Below are 19012 nucleotides of genomic sequence, written 5' to 3'. Positions count from 1 at the left end.
TTTCACATAGATATTGTTATTCATAATTAATGTCACGAAGTGTAGAAACTTAACTTCTTTGGACAACCAGTAGGGGATTCAACTATTTTGTTGCAAGGTGAGGTTTTAGCGAGTAATTTAAAGGTTAGAGTTACAGTCTTCCGAGTTTAGCACTGGAATATGTTAAATATGTGATTTAAAAACTATGCTTCGGGATTTTAAAAGCCTTTTGGTAACATTTCTTAACTTTACAGAGTTACATTCAGGTGAAATATTGTATTTCTCTGTCTGGTTCGCCATTAACCAAGAGATCTAACATCATTAAATCACAGATTTGATTTAGTATCAATAACATTTTTGCTCTTCTTTGACATTATAGTTTGTCATAATCTATCCATTTTTACGTTTTTTTTCAAAACTCGAATAAATTCAGGAATAACCCCAACATGAACATACAGTGTTTGAAAAATATCAAACATGGACACAAAATTGACTTTCTTTCATTGCCCGTTAACAAGTTTTACGAACAAGAAAACAGATTTGTATTATTTATTTACAGAGTAGATATTGTCTCGTTTTGTTTTAAATAGCTACTGACTAGACCAAGGATTTATTAAGGAAGGGATCTTCAGTTATTGTTTGTTAAACACCTCAAAAGCTGCTGAGCATAATTTAATGTGTGTTATGGGTTTTGAAACACAGGATGGTTAGCTGAGAGGGCCAAGGTTGAAAACCCTGGAATAAAAGTTGCTTAAAATGGACACAACAAGATAGGAATAAGTGAGAACTTATTATATAAGTGGCTTTATGTAAAACTTTTTGTAACCCATAATTTTTTTTTATTCTACATAATTACTTCAGAACACAAAGGCCCGGTATGGCCAGGTGAGTTAAGGCGTTCGACTCGTAATCCGAGGGTCGCGGGTTCTAATCCCCGTCGCACCAAACATGCTCGCCCTTTCTGCCGTGGGGGCGTTACAATGTGACAATCAATCCAACTATTCGTTCGTAAAAGCGTAGCCCAAGAGTTGGCGGTCGGTGGTGATGACTAGCTTCCTTCTCTCTAGTCTTACACTGCTAAATTAGGAATGGCTAGTGCATATAGCCCTCGTGTAGCTTTGCGCGAAATTCACAAACAAATAAATAGAATACAGAAATCTTGATGTTGGGGAAACTAGTTCGGACCAATTTGTTCGTTCGTGTTGTCTCCTAGCGGGAGGACTGGTCAACAACACTTACACAATCCAGACATTTTTAATTGCTTTAAATAAACAAAAAGTTTTTCAGCTTTCCTCTGGAGGTGTTAAAATTCAGCAGGAATTCAATTAAACAATTTTCAACAATTCGTTTTTGTAACTTATCTGTTTCAAATAAAAATCCTTGTGGATTTGGTGGACAGAATTCCATGTGTGAAGAAAAATGAAATTCTTTTTGTATTTCCATATTTATTTTTTATACATACTAAGAACTCTTGAGACAAGGCTTAGAATCCAAGTTTATTTAATGATATTCAATGTTTTGAACGTGATCCTAAGATTGTTCTTTCGTAGTCGTTTCTGTATATTATTGGCTACCACACTAACAACGAGGTCTTAAAGTCTGTTTTATACAGGATTTGGTGATCCTTTGTCTTCATAGAAAAAAGGTTTATCGTGCTCTAAGCTGGCATAACAATCTCTCATGAAAGACTGTGGTAGATGGAGTTGTTTAAAAATAGAAAATATATTTTAGTTTCCTGTTCAAGTGTTGTCAGATAACATATTCTACACGCTCTATGAGAAAAATTAAAAAATAATAGATTTTTTATCCCTTTATGGTGGCATGAAAAGAAGTAAACAGAACTTAAAGAATTTGTTGGTTTTTGATTTACAGAGAGAACAGGTTTCAAGTTTTGTCTAGTTATCAAAATGTCGAAGAAAGGACGTTTGGTGTTTTTCAACTTTTAATTTGATAGTTGTGAGATGACCAAGACTATTTGTCTTTAAAACATTTACTTTAATTTGGTCACACAGGAAATGTACGTCAAAACCCAGGAATTTATTTAAGGTTTATCGTGTGGAAGAAAGTAACTCAGTTTGCATGGTATTGGAGAAAGTGGGTTGCCATCCCGTACGCTTATCTACATTACTGCCAAAGACATGTAAAAACGTTGTTTACACAGGTTTTGATTACAGAGAAAAAATATGAATGGATACAGACAAGGATATATTCAGTTTAGTTTATTTTACCTCACAGAACTCTGTGGTTTCATCAATTAGCATATTGGTAAATAAAGAAACAACATGCAAACTTAACAACATTTTTTGCTTTGCAAAACCTACAAGGTTTTGGACACGTAATGGTAATATATTTCCATCAAATAGAAAGAATTACCCATTTAGATAATGGTTTCATTACAAATTACCACCTTTATACTAACTAGAACATTAACACTGAGGTCCTAGAGAAAATACCAAGGAAGAACAACCTTGCGATCACATAACAGTTGAATACCATTATAAATAAATTTACTTCAAATGGAACAGTACCTGAAGAAACAAAACAAGGTGTTTATTTTTTACTTTGCCAGTCCTGGCATCAAAGTTACGTCAGTGAAACTGAAAGCATTGTCACAAAGATTTCTTAACCTAAACAAAATTAAATATGGAAATAGAAACAATGCTACTCTTCTCCACATCAGAGATTCTGTCCATCAGATCAACTGGAAATAAACATGAATTTTAACACCTCCATAGGACACTTTAAACATCTTCCTGTGTACACGAAATAATTCATATGTTGTTGACCAGTTTTTCTGCTAATGAGACTGAAGAAGACACATAAATGTGTTAAAACTAGTTACCTAACATCAAGACCTATAACAGGTCCTTCCGTTTACTTTGAATTTTTGTTCTCCAAATGAGCTACAATAATAGAGCACACAATTTGTTTTTAATGAAAAGTAAAATCTTAACAAAGACAGATTTTAGTGATAGTTGGAAACCTTTAACGTACTAAATGAAGGATTACAGTACCTTCACAAATATACAATTAAGTGGAAACTTTTCAAGCGTTCTATATAAAAATGGCATGCTTAAATCAAGAAATCCAACAGTTAATGCATTTTGTCAATCTAGCTCAGAACTGATGGTTTAAACTTCTAAAGTAATTTGACACAAAGTGCCTAAATATTTTCAACTGTTAAACAATAGATAAACAAATACTACAGTTACAATCAATTTCTTTCCATTTACACAATAAACATTTTTATTTGGGACTGTACAGTCACTGTTACATTTGAGACGTTTTGATGGGTTATTTTCAAAACAGCTTAAGATGACACACATTTTGATGGGTTCTCTTCAGGACTGCTTAAGATGATACGTTAGAGTGGTGAAACATGTCGAATGTTATGACGTCTGTATATCAATCATAAAACATTGTTTTTAATTGTGGTATTTATTTTTAAACTGCTCATTTATAGATTTACGTTACATTCTTATTTGCAAAAAGACAGTAAGTAGCATGTTCCTCTTTACCAACTTTATATCTTGTTAATCTCAACATGATTGTTAGGCTTAGCAATCTGACTCTAAAGAAGAAAAAATGTACGATAACAAACTATTATTTTTTGTTGGTGTTTTACAGTTAAGTTTCATTAAACTGGGGAATATAGACCGAAACTTTCTATGACAGCTACTTTTTGAGGAATAAAATACAGTTCCTCACTTCTTATAAAAAAATACCCGAGTTTAGAAAAATACTTCTGATACTTTGTGTTAACTTGAACAATAAATGAACTATTAGTTTGTGCGTAAAACACTCATTCTTCAAAACTCTGAATAATGTATTTATCCAATTGCAGGGACTAAGTGATAAAAACATTTTCATAAGCTGTGCCATCTGGTGTATCAAATTTACAACACTAAATAATACATATACATGCATCAAAACAAACTGAATAAAAAGAAATTGATATTACTTCCTTAGGAAACTTTTTTGGATAAATACATGTTTGTTTTTTCAGAAATATAAAAGTTAGAATAAAACACACATCACAATATCCGAACTGCTTCTGAGAGTTGGTTGGTGGTTCGTGCAACTTCAAACATACTGTGATACTAAGCCTAAACACCAACACAAGTGGTGTACATACATCGATTTATTTATTGTTCGTAAAGACAATCTCAAAAAGTTCACTACCATGTTTATTCCACTGGATAGAGTAACTTGAATATTTTAAAAGTGCTGCTGTTTGGAATTTCTTAACGGGTAATTTGTTAACTCAAATGACAGTACACAAGTTAACATTATTTCCCTTTCAGTGACTATGCGTAAAATTAAACTGCAGCAAATAGAAACGATACGATCACAGTTTAAAACTAGGAAACTGAGGTTACTCATAAATAACAGAACAAAAACCGATTTATTTATAAGCTTTTAAAAAATGTAGCGTCAAGTAACGAACCATTAATTAACACTTTGGAAGTCAACGTAATTATTGTTAGAATGAGAGAGAATTTAGATTTTAATTTTGGGAAAACAAAATTACAGGAGACTTGATCTAATGGCAGTTAGGCTAATCTTATTTCATTAAAAGTATACACAAGTTTTCAGTGTAATGTTAATGGTAGGTAGGCTTCAGCAACAAACTTCAAAACTCATTATATTTTAAACAAGTTTTTATAAAATGAAATACTTCCAAACTTACCCAAATTACAGTTAATTATCACAGATTACATAAAATAATTTCAAGATCACTCTACATTGTATTTGTTACAAGCAATTCACTCTCACGTGTAAAAGAATTCCACTGTGTAGCTTCTGTGAATGAGAACTGGTGACGTTTTACTAAACCACTTATACACACTAGTTTTTGGTGGTTGGGGTCACACAGTTGCTGATGAGCGTATCTTATCATTTATGTTGAAAACAATATAATATTTGCTAAATTGTGACAGCTTCTGTCAACTCAGCATTCAACCATCACTACTGTTACCTTTCACACTGTATTATGTTTATATGAATATTTATATAGTGTATAATAAGTATTATAAATGTGTTTTTGTTATAGCAAAGCCACGAAGGACAATCTGCTGTGTCTGATGAGAGGAATCGAACCCTTGATTTTAGCATTATAAATCCAAAGACTCACTGCTGTCTTACTGAGAAACCAAATACTATAAAGTGCACTTTGTTGGACTAGCTGATGTTGTTTATGAAAAGGAATCAATCTCGCATATGTTTGGAAAAGAAACAAATGTTTTATTAGTAAATGATTGACCAAATGCACGTATAAATAGAATCTTAAGTGTATTCCTATATTTTACAGACATTAGAAGCCACACCTAATGTTCCTTATTTTTAATTTCCATACAAATACACAGTGTACATGTGTATGACATCGGGGATGACGGTTGGATTTTTGAAAAGTAAATCAACACATCTTACCTTTATCATCAACAAGTTTTCTTTTTTATCCATTGGATCTTCAGGTTTTCTCTCGAGTCAAAAGATGCAGAACTTCCAGAGACTTTGTCATCCTTGCATGACATACAGTTGATAGGCCATGAAAATGTTTATTTACATGAAGAAAATTAAAATGAACTTGCAGGCTGTTAAACAAAGAATCACTACATACAGCCACTACTTCAAACCTGGACAGCTCCTAATTATTTCATATTTTACACAAAAGTACATTATAAATTTAACATGAAAATGTGTACACAGGTAGAGAAACGCTCAAAAATAAATGTGACGTTGCTGTGTACACAAAACAGTATGAACCAATACAAAGTTTAATATCCCTCATTCTACTAATAATTCATTGAAAATATACAAATAATCCTAACAGATTTATATAAATACAAATTAGCTGTTCCAAAAGTTTTATGAGGCTTCCAACCTATGTGGTAATTATCACATTTTAGCATTTGTCTCTCTCACAAAAACATGAAGTTTCTACAATAAAGTTGTTCTTTGTAATCACTAATCCACTTCATCAGACACAAACGTCAATTAAATCCACTTCATCAGACACAAACATTAACTAACCCCATTTCAGACAAATACTAATTAAACTTTTTCTGCTCTGCTGCAGGTTTTACATTGGAACTTTAACAAAAAAACACCTTTAAGGCAGATAAAGAACACATCTAAAACTATAAATTTCCAGCAATGCTAAATGATGGAGAGACAAAATAATTTAAATTTCCTTCCTTACGAACAGAAATATGAAAGAGCAATGTTCATAAGTATAGTTTTGTGTTTCAATCTTTGTGCTCAGTTTTTCAATGTAGATGGCACACCAGAGATTAATTTTGTGCCACCAACATACCCCAGAAGGTCTCAAATCAGAGACAAAGATAAATTAAGCAAATTGGCCAATATTTATTATGCTTATTACCTGTGTTAGTAAATCATAGATATATGTGGCCATAAAATTACATGCACTGAAATTAACTCTTTCAAAAATAATTTAAGGCAGTGACATAATTACACATTTCTCATGCATGCTTCATCTATCTTATACTGAATGTGACACTGAAAGATGGACTTTTGATCTTATTAGTTTATGTAAATAAAAATAACTTTATATTAGTTTTTATTAGCCTTAAGTACATGTCATTATTGAATAATAGCTACAGTCTGAAGATGTGTTTGTGTATCTTATAGTACAGCCACATCAGGCTATCTGCTGTGTCCAACAAGGGGAATCAAACCCGATTTTAGCACTGTAAATCCAAAGACTTATCGCTGTCCCAGCAGAGGACCAGTATGAGGGAAAGATTATTACTTCCTACATAAAAATAAGTTACTAGTTTTTCTCAATATCACCTTTATAACATAAAAATTGGAACTTCAAGTTACTCTGGCACGTGTACTAGTTACATAAAATCACAGATGCTTGGATTCATGCAGTATTCTATTAAATTAACTTCTTTGCTTTGTCTGCATTGCCAATGTGTAACAAACTGTATACAATCTTGAGGGTTTAATGCTGTGTACAGACCTTACAATCTGTAATAAACTGTGTACAGACCTGTCACAGTGAATTTCCAACTTGATCAAAACCAGAAATCAACCCAGTATGTATCTAATTAAATCTACTATTCTTAGATTTCTACTTATAAGAACTAAATTACAAACAATCTAATTAAATATACTATTCTTAGATTTCTACTTATAAGAACTAAAATGTACTGTTTAACATGAATGATATTCTCAGCAGTGATTTCAGCAATGTCCCACAAGGTTCTGTCAACTTAGGAGTTTTAGGATTATCCTAAAACCATACACTAACTTAATAATGTGACAGGGGTTTGAACCCGCAACCTCAGATTACGAGTCAAGCTCCTTTACTGCTTGGCCAGCTATTTAGTTAACAACAGAGAGAACTAAATATACTATTAATGAAGTCACATTCGTCTGTCCCTACTGAAAGGTTGGTTGTTTGTATTCAAGAAACAGACAAGACTAGTTGAGTAGAAACATGTTTATTTACATACAGCTGTCTTAATTAATGTGTATTTTTCTACAAAATAACCACACAGTTACACTATCTTGTTTAGGCTAAAGGTCAGTATAACATCTTTCACGTATTGGTTCTGGTTCCTGCAGTATTAAACCACCTTCTTCTAAAATCTTGAAGAATACCTGGAGCTGCCATGACAAAATACTTAGGTTACAATAAAATAAATGTTCTTCAATTGCTTATTAGCAAGTATCTTTGAGAAGATTTTAAATAATATAAGAATAAACAATATAACTTTTTTCTTCCGTCAACTGCAGAATATTCATTGCTTCAACATCAGACTATGTACGGGCAATTAGAAGAAAAACAACTGAAACAAAGTTTAATGGATAACTAGGGAATTACAAGTAATTAGGAGTTTAAGTAATAATAGTTTGGTATCTTAAATAAATTGTCCTGAAACACTGGTTTACCAAAAGACAAACGTTCTTACATCAATTCAGCTTTTACTTTAACAAGTTAAAATAGTTAGAAAAATTAAAAAGAAACTCTTTAGACCAACTGAGTTTTGTCTTTGATAATTCAACACAAGTACACAAACATTTTGTGATATAGAAACATTTTTATTTAACAAATTTGTTGAAATGACATTAGAAGTCAACAAAAAGAACTTTGCATTTAAAGTCACTGTATTACTAAAACATGTAAACAGAAATATTTAACTTATTTAACCAATTATACAAATACCAACCTTAAGATCAAAATACACACAAGTGCTATGTTTGGTGTTAAATTATTTAATATTACATATTCCAAACGTATGTATTTCAAATTTATTTAATATCAAATATCCCACAAAATGTGAAAATATTAACCTCTTTTAATTAAGATTTCCAGATACAGGTATTTAAAAAGTAACACCAAGTATCTCAAGAAAATATGACTACATTAACCTTGTTTAAAACCAACATCTAAACATGTTTCAACTTACACTCATATTATTTTCTTCCTGGAGTTTCAATTCTTTGTGAACAAATGTGATTCCACTTTCTAAACACCTCTGTACTAATACCCGTGCAACATTTTCTGTAGCACTGACATCAGTTGTGCTGAAAATTAACATTCACAGTGCCATTTACATCATTGTATATATACAGTTGTTTTAACATAAAAACTGTAACCATAAATATATAATCGTATTAGAAATAATCCAGTGTCTTAAATATATGCTGTAATAACAGCCTTCAGTGTCAAATTCCTTCCGTTACATTTCACATAACCAGTTTAAATCTTCGCTCTATGACATGTAGTAAAAAATACTATTGAAATAGGAAACATAACAGTTTGTATCTTTACTCTTTGTATACATTAACTTTTGGTCAGTTTTAATAGAACTGGCTTGGTAGTACGCTTTAGAAGTTTGTATGTTAAAGCGGGTAACAAAGATTGTATCAATAAAATCATGCAAATTTTCAGTAAACTAAAAACACCAATATATCAAAAACGAACGTGTGTAGAGGGGCATAAATAAACACTTCAGTACTGATCTATCAAACTAGTTTTTTATTTGAATTTGTTTTTGAATTTTTTAATGATTACCATAAAATGCACAAGTCTTCATAAAATGACAGAACTGTAAAAAAAAAAGTGTTTCACACAAAATCTGCTCCAATTTAAAAATGATCAATAAAAACAATAATTTGTTGTCATGTAACAGTAATACCATCTCACCCTTGGTAAGTCTAAATTTTGGCTTCAATAATTCAAAATATAAAAGCACTTGGGCATACAAACTCATGCAATGGAGAAACTGATCTACAGCATCCCTGTGTTAATATACTGGCAACATTTTCTACACCCCTACATAATCTCAAGTTGCCAAAGTAGAGTGTCAGTGACTGCTGGGACAAACTGATTATTTTGTATTAAAATATTTAATTTGATCTGGTTGAAACTGTTCTGTTGCAGAATTAAAACTACAGCTACAAACCTTTAGCTAAAAAATATATCAAGTGTCCTGTTTTGCCCTGATGCAGTATCATTTCAGAAATGTTGTCCTAGTCTACAAAATAATTTGAAAAAAAACTGATTTTTCACCAAGTTTCCAATTTTCATTTTATGCACTGGTTGGGCTGATGGAACTATCTTCCCTGTTGTACACTGCACTGTGCACACTATGTGCTTCTACTTCAGTAGTTTAACACCAGAAGCAGTCACACACACACACACACACGTGAAATGAAACAAAAATGTGATGCATAAATGCAAGCACACATCTAGTGATGAACTCCAGGATAAATTCCTTCCTGAGAGTAAGAAAGTATGATGTAAAATGTAAACACAGCATACAAATAAATTACCTTTTCAGAAAATTATACATGTTTACAGAAATTTACATTCTAATAAAAAGCCATTCCAGTTGTATCCATACCCACACATCAGCTCAATGTACCTACAAGTATTAGTTTTAGCTCACCTGTAAAGTTGTTTTTTTATATTCCATTCTCTGGTTGAAACTGATACCACAACTTTGCCAGTATTGTGTATCACCTTAGCAGTCGTGTGACGATTAGATCTCTCTAGAAGAACTCTTAAAAACAATAATGAGAAACTATTAATCAAATTAAATTTACAAGGGTTAACTTCAGCCCTCCTAGCATGTGAAGAACATACTAAAACCTCTTAACACTTGTCTAATTACAAAGTTGGTATCCTTACATAATTGTTTCTACATGCAAACACAATAACTCTCATAATAGCCTGTTTATATAAATGACACAGATGCTGCAAAAAACTTACGAACTACAACAAACAAAAAGATACATCATATTATACTGTAGTCACAACACATTAAGCCTTAAAGGCTAACAGTATCAACACAATTGTGAAAAATACACACATAATAAAATGACGTTAACAATTTTGATTAACTATTTATATATTTTAATTAATATGACATTCAGATATTCAAATGTACCTCAAATACTTGATTTTATAACACTCCCAACCTGTTTTAACAACATTGACTCTTTCTTATAGACATCTTTATTCAAATAAAATCACAAGATTTTATAAAATCTTTTATAAAATAAAATCACAATATAAATATGAAATTTTTTTTTTATCTAAAGTAGTCAAAGGCCCTAGGAAACAATGAGAGAAGTTTCACTTTTCTATGAATGGAACACATATTTGGACAATATAATTAATAAGCTTACTTGTGCCAGTAGGTTCCTGAGGGCCATTCTAAAGCAAATCCCTGAGGCTTTTTGGCCAAGAACATCTGTTCTAGGTTACGAGGGTTTTTGTTAATAAATTCTAAGCTAAATTCATCATTGTCACTCAGTTTCTCTACTGGTATTTGAGTACCAGTATGTGCTGATAGCTGAGAACACCTGGCTGCTCTATTATTTATTCCTGTGAAATAATAAATCAATGTTATTAAATTACAAAACATTCAACAGTGTTAAGGTATTTTCATAGCCACAGTTAACAGCATCAAGCTAGAGAATTTAAAAAGGAAATTTCTTGCACTAAAAAAAGATCAATAGTAGTACTGACAAAGAAAAGACGCTGTTCGTCACATTAGTAGCTGGTTTATCTTGACAACATACTTTTAATCTTCCAAAATTATAGAAAAATAAAAACAAAATGATATCAAAAGATTTTTAGTTTGCTAACCACCCACATGATCTTAAACAGAGATAACATTAAGTAATTGACAAATATATAAAATTAGTGCATTATTGATACATATATATATTCTTCACATACCTATACCAGTTCATCACAGAGAGTAAAGAGCAATTTAAACATCATATTCTTGAGGTGTTATTGGGTTTATGGCCAAAAATGTAGTTAACAGCAAGGGTACTCATAGGACAAATAAATTTATTCCAAGCATTCTAGGTTTGAATCTCTGTGTTGATTTCTGTTTGGTTGATAATAATATAGAATTAATTTTATTAACTTCTACATTACATTTTAGTTATGACTTGCATATGACTTCATTCTGTTCACAAGCTATTTTTAGAACCATTCACAAGTTTTCTCTAATGAAGAAAAAACTTGAATCTCTAGTTGTGCAAAATAAGAAATAGTTTGGATTTTATACCAACCATATACAACTTATATCAACTTATTCTGGCTTATGATAGAAAAAAACATTCTACAATAAAAGAATTAAATAAATATTCAAATCAAGCCACTGAAGTCAAACACATCTGCTGAAAATACTGCTCCTCAAATAGGCACTGCTAACAACATCACAAAAGTATTTATTTAACACTAATACCACACTCCTGTGAGATATTTCAATAGAATATGATAGAAAATTTGTAATAAATGTGCTAGAATAAATAATTTATTTATGTGTATAATCTCTTAACCCTATCATGATGGGTCAAAGGTCACGTCATTGAGGTTGTTGACTTGGGTTCAAATTTTTGTTAACTACTATTTTATGAATTTATGTTAGATATTTTAAACTGTCATCTTATGACAACTGTTCTATCCCAGATATTACCTTAGTAGGCCTCTTCTTAACCCATTACAACGATTCTGTCCTTTCTACATTAAGTAGCCCAAGACTTGACACAATATTCAAAATGTGGAATATCCAGTGATCTATACAACAGTACTATAATATTTTTAAACTTGTATTCAACATTTTTATAGATATGGCCTAAAATCCTATTCGTCCTAACACTAGCAACAGCACACTGCTTGGATACATTATTTTGCATTTATTATAATTAAAACCCATCTGCCATTTATTTACCCAACTCATTATATGATCTAAATTAGCAGCATCCTCTTAACAGCTAACAACATCCAACATCTTAATATCATCAATAAATGTATGTAATTTATTGACTGTTCCTTCACCTATATATGTGATTGATGTGAATCTAAACGAACAAATGGTCCTCACAAGGTACCCCACTTCAATCTAGCCTCATTTCTATCCAATTTGCTAGCTTATTCCCAACACCTACAGAGAACATTTTAACAAACTTTCCATGAGGCACCTTTTCAAATGCTTTCTGAAAATCAACATATACTAAATTCACATCAAAACCCTCAGAAAGCAATAACCAATTCAGAGGAAGTTAAATGATCAGTAAGGCAAGATTTTTCTCTAGTGAAATCAAGTTGTGTAACAAAAGTTTAAACTTCATTAAATAATTTTGCAATGCATCTTTTTCTTATACTTTCCAAAACATTTCCCATAAATTATGTATAAGGCCTATAATTACTGGGACAAATTTTTCTCACCAACCTTGAATGGAGGTGTGACATTAGTGTACCTGCCCATTACCAAGAACTTACAAAAAACAGTAAATTGTGGTTCACATATCTAACCTTTAATCTAACTTTTTATTCCTTTGGAGAAATATTACCTCACCAAAAATCATCTAAATTCTTTAAACTTCCCAATTTTTTCTTAACAAGCTAAGAATTAATGTGATCATCTTATTCAATCTTGTTTTCCATCTAGCAAACTGTTCAGATGATGAATATTATTTAGATTTTCGGTAATAAAAACCTCAGAAAAAGAAGTAATTAATAACCAAGCCATTATTATCAACATGTATAAGCCTTTACTTATCCATAATATATTACGAATCCTTACTGTTATTAATATTACTAGTTTTTACGTTATTAGTCAATCTTTTGCACATACCGTTTTTAACTTCCATATTTTTTGTTTAACCAACTCTCCTGATCTTCTGTGATTATATATTTTAATCCTACGTTCTAAATCTAAGTCTGCTATCGTAAGTGTTAGCACTAAATTTTTCCCCCAAGTGGCTCAACTGTATGTCTGCAGACTTACAACGATAAAAACCTGGTTTCAATACCTGTGGTGGGCAGAGCACAGATATCCCATTGTGTAGCTTTGTGCTTAATTCAAAACAACAACAATAAATTTAAACTCCTTAAATTTACATTTCTCTTCAGTTTTATTCCTTATACCTTATGTGAACCAACCTGAATTTGTACTTGCAACAACTTTTTTGAAGCAATTATTGATATTAATTTCAATATTAATAATTGATATATAGTACATAAAATAAAATTAAGCCTAAAAATGTATCTCAAAGTGGCTAGCATGGGTAGTAAAAAACTTTTAATCAAAATAGAAAACGTTTCGACCTACTTACGTCATCTTCAGGTTAACAGTTTAAGGGCATGTTTCATTTTACCCCATTTTAGCTACAACAATTGTTAACCTGACGATGACCTAAAAAACATTGTTTTCTACTTTATTTTATTAAAAATTTTAATACCCATACCAACCGTCTTGATACATTATTACTTCAAGTGGGTTTCTTCTTAAGCCTAGTAGTAGTACTAGTAACATTAGTACTTTTCTTTCCTGAAACAAACTTTTACACTAATATTTTTTTATTACAACGTCACCTTTCCCTAAGGGTAAAACATGCTTCCAAGACCCAACGAATGAAAATCTGTTTCCAAAACTTTCTAACAACAAAATTGTTCTTCCACTCAAATATCCGTAACAAAACACCATTTTAAAAATGTTATTGCGCCCTCTATTCGTTTACTTAAGACTTTTCTCATTTATTCAGATTGAAATATGCAGATAAATAAATAATAGTAAAAGTAGTTATAATTGAAAAGCATTTTGCACAATGTAAATTGAGAGTCTATGATACTTGAACAGTACAATGTTCTCACTGGTTACCGTAGTCATCATTTATTTTTCTTTTATTTTAAATTGCTGTAGCTAAAATGAGCAAAAAATGAAACATGCCCTTAAACCAAAATTAACAATTCTTTCTTTAATGTTAATCCAAAGTTACGCTGTTTCCTTTGGCATAGTGCACTGGTGAAATTTGTTAAGTATATAGTTCTATATATTTCCTTACACCAACAGTTATTTCTTAAATATATATACATATATAAACTATCATTTTAAAATCAGTAACGTAAAGTTCACAGGCAATATGAAACATCAAACTGCACTGATGATACCTTGATTTTTAGAAAATCCATTAGGAGCTCATAGCAAATAAAATACTTTCATCAAAAAATTATTATAATATGTCTAAGACACATACACGAACCTAAAATACCCGTTTCATTGTAAACTTGGAGCGGACAAAGCTCAGATCAACAATCCTTCTTCACACATTATGTAACACTGACTGCTTTCTTTACATAACTTTAAGCATCTCCTTTCTGTTTTTATTCCATCTATTAAATAACTTGGCAAAGCATCTTTCATCGTACTTTCTAAGACTCTTCAACAACTGATGTAAAACTTATGGGTCTATAATTACTTAGACAATTTTATCATTTCCCTTAACTAACTTCAAATCCTCTGGTGTCTGCCCACTTTTCAATGGCTTACAAAAAATAGTAGCAAGTGGCTCACATATCCAATCCTTAACCTTTTTCAAAACCCTTGGGAAAATATTATCTAGCCCAGAAGCCTTATCGTTCTTTAAATTTCCCAATTTTTCTCAACATAACGCAGAATTCATGCAGTTTTCTTGATTGATTTTGTTTACATCTATCAAATGTTCAAGATGTGGAATGCTGTTTAATTTTTTGTTAATAAAAACTGAATAAAAACAAAAATGTTAGTATCCCAGCCATGTCATACGAGCCTTCCGTTGTCACCTTTCAAGAGTTCTATCGTCATACTAAAATTTTGTTTACCCTCAAGCCATTTAAAGAAGTCCTTACTCTTAGTTTTCACATTGTTCAGCCAGACTTTTCTCATACATCCTCTTTGATGTCCTAATATCTTGTTTCACTAACTTTCTTGATCTTCTACAAATCTTTTAAATCTCCCATCATACCAGTTAATTTAAAATTATGTTGTTGTTTTTTAATTTTATCTTTTTTATTCTTTCAGCTTAAAAAATGTTCGCGGATGTCGCGGGAGCAGTAAAATTGAGAGAGTTAAAAAGAAAGCTTGATATATATTTAAATGATAAGGGTTAGCTTTAATAATTTAATTTATTAATAGCTTTAGTTGCCTTTAGAGGATGGGACAGCTGAGCTGGACCAATAGGTCTCGTGTTGTCTCAAAATGTAACATTATGTCATGACTGTAGTTTTAATGAACTCAAGCTACTAAATTGCTTGGTAGTTTATGTCAATGCCCCCTAGTGTCTCAATGGTAAATGTGAAGACTTACAACCGTAGAAACCATATATCGATACTCGTAGTGGACGCAGCATAAAGGCCTCGCATGGCAAGGTGTTTTAGGCACTCGACTTGTAATCTGAGGGTCGCAGATTCGAATCCTCGTCACACCAAACATGCTTGCTCTTTCTGCCATGTGGACGTTATAAAGTCATGATCAATCCCACTATTCGCTGATAAAAGAGTACGCCAAGAGTCTTACACTGCAAAACTGGAGACGGCTAGCGCAAATAACCCTCGTGTAACTTTGCGCAAAATTCAAAAACAAACAAACGCACCACAAATGGATCAGTGTTTATATTTCAATCAGATAAAACACAAATATAGTTTGTAAATTTTTATTTTACGATTAGCAATTTTTTATCACATAATAGTTTTTTAATCTTTCTCTCTCTCGGTTCCATAAATCAAGAAAAATATACTACTACAATATGTCAAAGTTATATACGTATATATACATATATAAATACACTCTTCAAAAAAAGAAACGCAAAAGGGATATTTTTTATTTTAAAGAGAAATATATGTAATAACGTTACAAGCTCAGAGCATGTGATGTTACACGTGTTAAGGCACTGATTGTTAGACTAAAATGACAATAAAAGTTGTGCACTTTGAAAACGGAGGAAAACATCGGATTTTTCGCCAAAACGCAGACGTGTCCAATAAATTTGTTTGAGAGATCTGCATGTTCTGCAAGTTCAATATGTGCAAAATCCCTATAAAAGTGACGGGTTCTCGGTTTCCATAGCTCAGTGTTAAGCCACCGACACGCAATACAGTTACGCCAAGACTGTGAAGCACAACGCAACAACGCCTTTGGTCGATTGGAAGCAGGCGAATCTAGATCAGATGTTGCCAGAGCTGTGAATGTCCACCCAAGCTCCATCACAAGGCTATAGAATCGTCACCAACAACATGGATCAACACGTGACCGTCCACGATCTGGCAGACCTCGTGTGACCACGCCCGCACAAGATCGCTACATCCGGTTACGTCACCTTCGGGATAGGACCACCACTGCGACGTCTACTGCCTCAACTATACCAGGGCTGCGTAGGATTTCCGATCAGACCGTACGCAACCGTCTACGAGATGCAGGAATCCGACTTCGACGTCCAGTCAGAGGCGTCATCCTCACCCAGCAAGATCGTCAAGCACGGCTGCAGTGGACTCGGGCACATCGGGTATGGCCTCATCGACGATGGAGGCATGTTTGGTTCAGCGATGAATCACGTTTTATGCTTCGTAGGCAGGATGGAAGGACCCGTGTTTACCGTCGCCGAGGTGAACGTTTTTCAGCAAACTGTGTGCAGGAAGTTGACAGATTTGGTAGTGGCAGCGTCATGATGTGGGTTGCCATCGCCTACATTGCCAGAACAGACCTTTCGCTCATTCGAGAGAATCTTACGGCTCAACGATACGTCGACGAGATTCTTAGGCCCCATGTGCAACCCATGATGGTGAACGTCAACGACGTTTTTAAACATGACAACGCCCGTCCTCACACAGTCCGACTCACCACTGTCTTCTTGAGACACCACAACATCAACGTTCTTCCCTGGCCCTCCAGATCACCAGATTTAAACCCCATCGAACATCTTTGGGACGAGTTGGACCAACGTCTGCGACGGCGACAACCTCAATCGCAGACTCTACCTCACCTTGCAGCAGCTTTTTAGGCTGAGTGGACAGCCATTCCACAGGATGTGATTCGTCATCTCATCGCTTTCATGGGCAGGAGATGCCAAGCAGTTATTGATGCACACGGGGGGGAGCATACTCGTTATTGACGTTGAGTGACGTTAAACTTCAACTAGTGAGCGTGGACTTCGCCTTTGCAGACTTTGGATGTTCAGCAGTAAATGTGCAAAGTTTCACACATGTCATACAGAACTACCCGGAATAAATTTGTTAACAATTTGTCTCAAATTTTGCCTTTTGCATTTCTTTTTTTGAAGAGTATATTTGATTTAAATTCATGAATAAAACTAGGGAGACTGAATTTCAATATAAATATGTCATGTTGTGAAAATTGCCATAACTGGTTTACCAGTTTGAATGTCAATTCTTGTTCTGAGTAATGTATCTAGTTTCTGTTGTTTGCCAGCTTAAAGTGTTCAACACGACCTCTTAAGACAAGGTAAGTTTTTGAAACAATGTTTTCTTCTATTACGCAAACAAATCTGGTATGACTCCTCTAACCCTATTTTTATTCAAAAGAAATTACATATTACATACATACATTTCACTACTCACGAAACTTTTTATGTAAAAGCTGGTGGTTTGACTGAAATAGGTTAAATAAATTAATGACCACCGACATGAATAAGTAATGAAATTAAATAAGAAGAATGTCTTCCATGTACATATTCAACAATTTTCCTTCCCAACATAGTTTACAATCATTCCTATTTTTCTGAAATCTTGGTAGAATTAATAGATAGCCCGATGTGGCTTTACTGCAAGAAAACACATACACATTTCTCTGAAGTCTGGAATCAAATTGATTTTTATTAGTTGAGCATCTTAACAAGTTTTGTTTTACACTTACAGAAATATTTAATGACGCATGAATAGACTAAAATATTAAATACTCAATATCAGTATCACTACAGACCAAGTCATTCACAAACTAATTATATGAAAAATTACTAAAAATTACGTTAATAAAACTTTGGAGTGAAAAGAACAGAAAATATTAATCACACTATAAATCAGGGCAGCTGGGATACAATAACATATAAATAGCTGGTAGATGCTACTTATATCAGCAAACCATATAAAATTTATTACGATGTTAACTGAATAAGTTAATAAAGTGTAATCTTTTTGTCTATTTTATTTATATTACAAAACTCAGAATTTCATTACGTACTTTAACAAAAAACAATGCCACCTGGCGTCCAAAATATCATTATATTAAAATTAACAGAAAAAATCGCGAGGTCATGCTTGTGTACGATTTAATCCGTGTACAAACTTATATCTAAAATATTATTGCTATAATTATCTTTTAATTAAAGCTCACTTACGAACACAGTTATTTCGTAAAGATTTTTTTTTAAAATACTGATAACTTTTTAGCTGTAATTTATTTTGAGAATATTTTGCAATTTATTTTAGTATTTTTTTTGCTTCCGAAAAAATCTATAATTTTCGATCTTATAAGTCATTTTCGGTACCTTTGAAACAATGTTATAACCTTCTGTGGCATTGCTTCTCCTATGCTAGTTTAACCTGTTTTATTATGTTGTATATCTATTGTCAAAATATTACAAAACATTTTCCATCTTTAAAAAAATACGTGCAAAAACAGTCTAAATTTATATTTCTTAAAATTAAGTATAAAATTCTACTATTGGTGACTTTTTTTAAAAAAAGGATTTATTTATA

The 19012-nt window shown here is 32.4% G+C and overlaps 1 protein-coding gene across 1 annotated transcript; it reads right to left on the bottom strand.

Moving 5' to 3' along the window:
- Window positions 1–7438: 7438 nt before the first annotated feature.
- mRpL18 (mitochondrial ribosomal protein L18) lies at window positions 7439–13998 on the bottom strand. Its single transcript, XM_076515909.1, has 5 exons — window positions 13859–13998; window positions 10651–10849; window positions 9909–10022; window positions 8424–8541; window positions 7439–7620 (listed from the first exon to the last, which is right to left on the bottom strand). The coding sequence occupies exons 1-5, from the start codon at window positions 13968–13970 to the stop codon at window positions 7531–7533; spliced, it is 633 nt and encodes a 210-aa protein (XP_076372024.1). The 5' UTR covers window positions 13971–13998; the 3' UTR covers window positions 7439–7530.
- Between the last annotated feature and the right edge of the window lie 5014 nt (window positions 13999–19012).

Source organism: Tachypleus tridentatus, chromosome 7 (genome assembly GCF_004210375.1).
Source record: "Tachypleus tridentatus isolate NWPU-2018 chromosome 7, ASM421037v1, whole genome shotgun sequence".
Lineage (NCBI taxonomy): Eukaryota > Metazoa > Arthropoda > Merostomata > Xiphosura > Limulidae > Tachypleus > Tachypleus tridentatus.
Note: the sequence above shows the minus strand (reverse complement) of the source record. Positions and strands in the feature narration are given on the sequence as shown.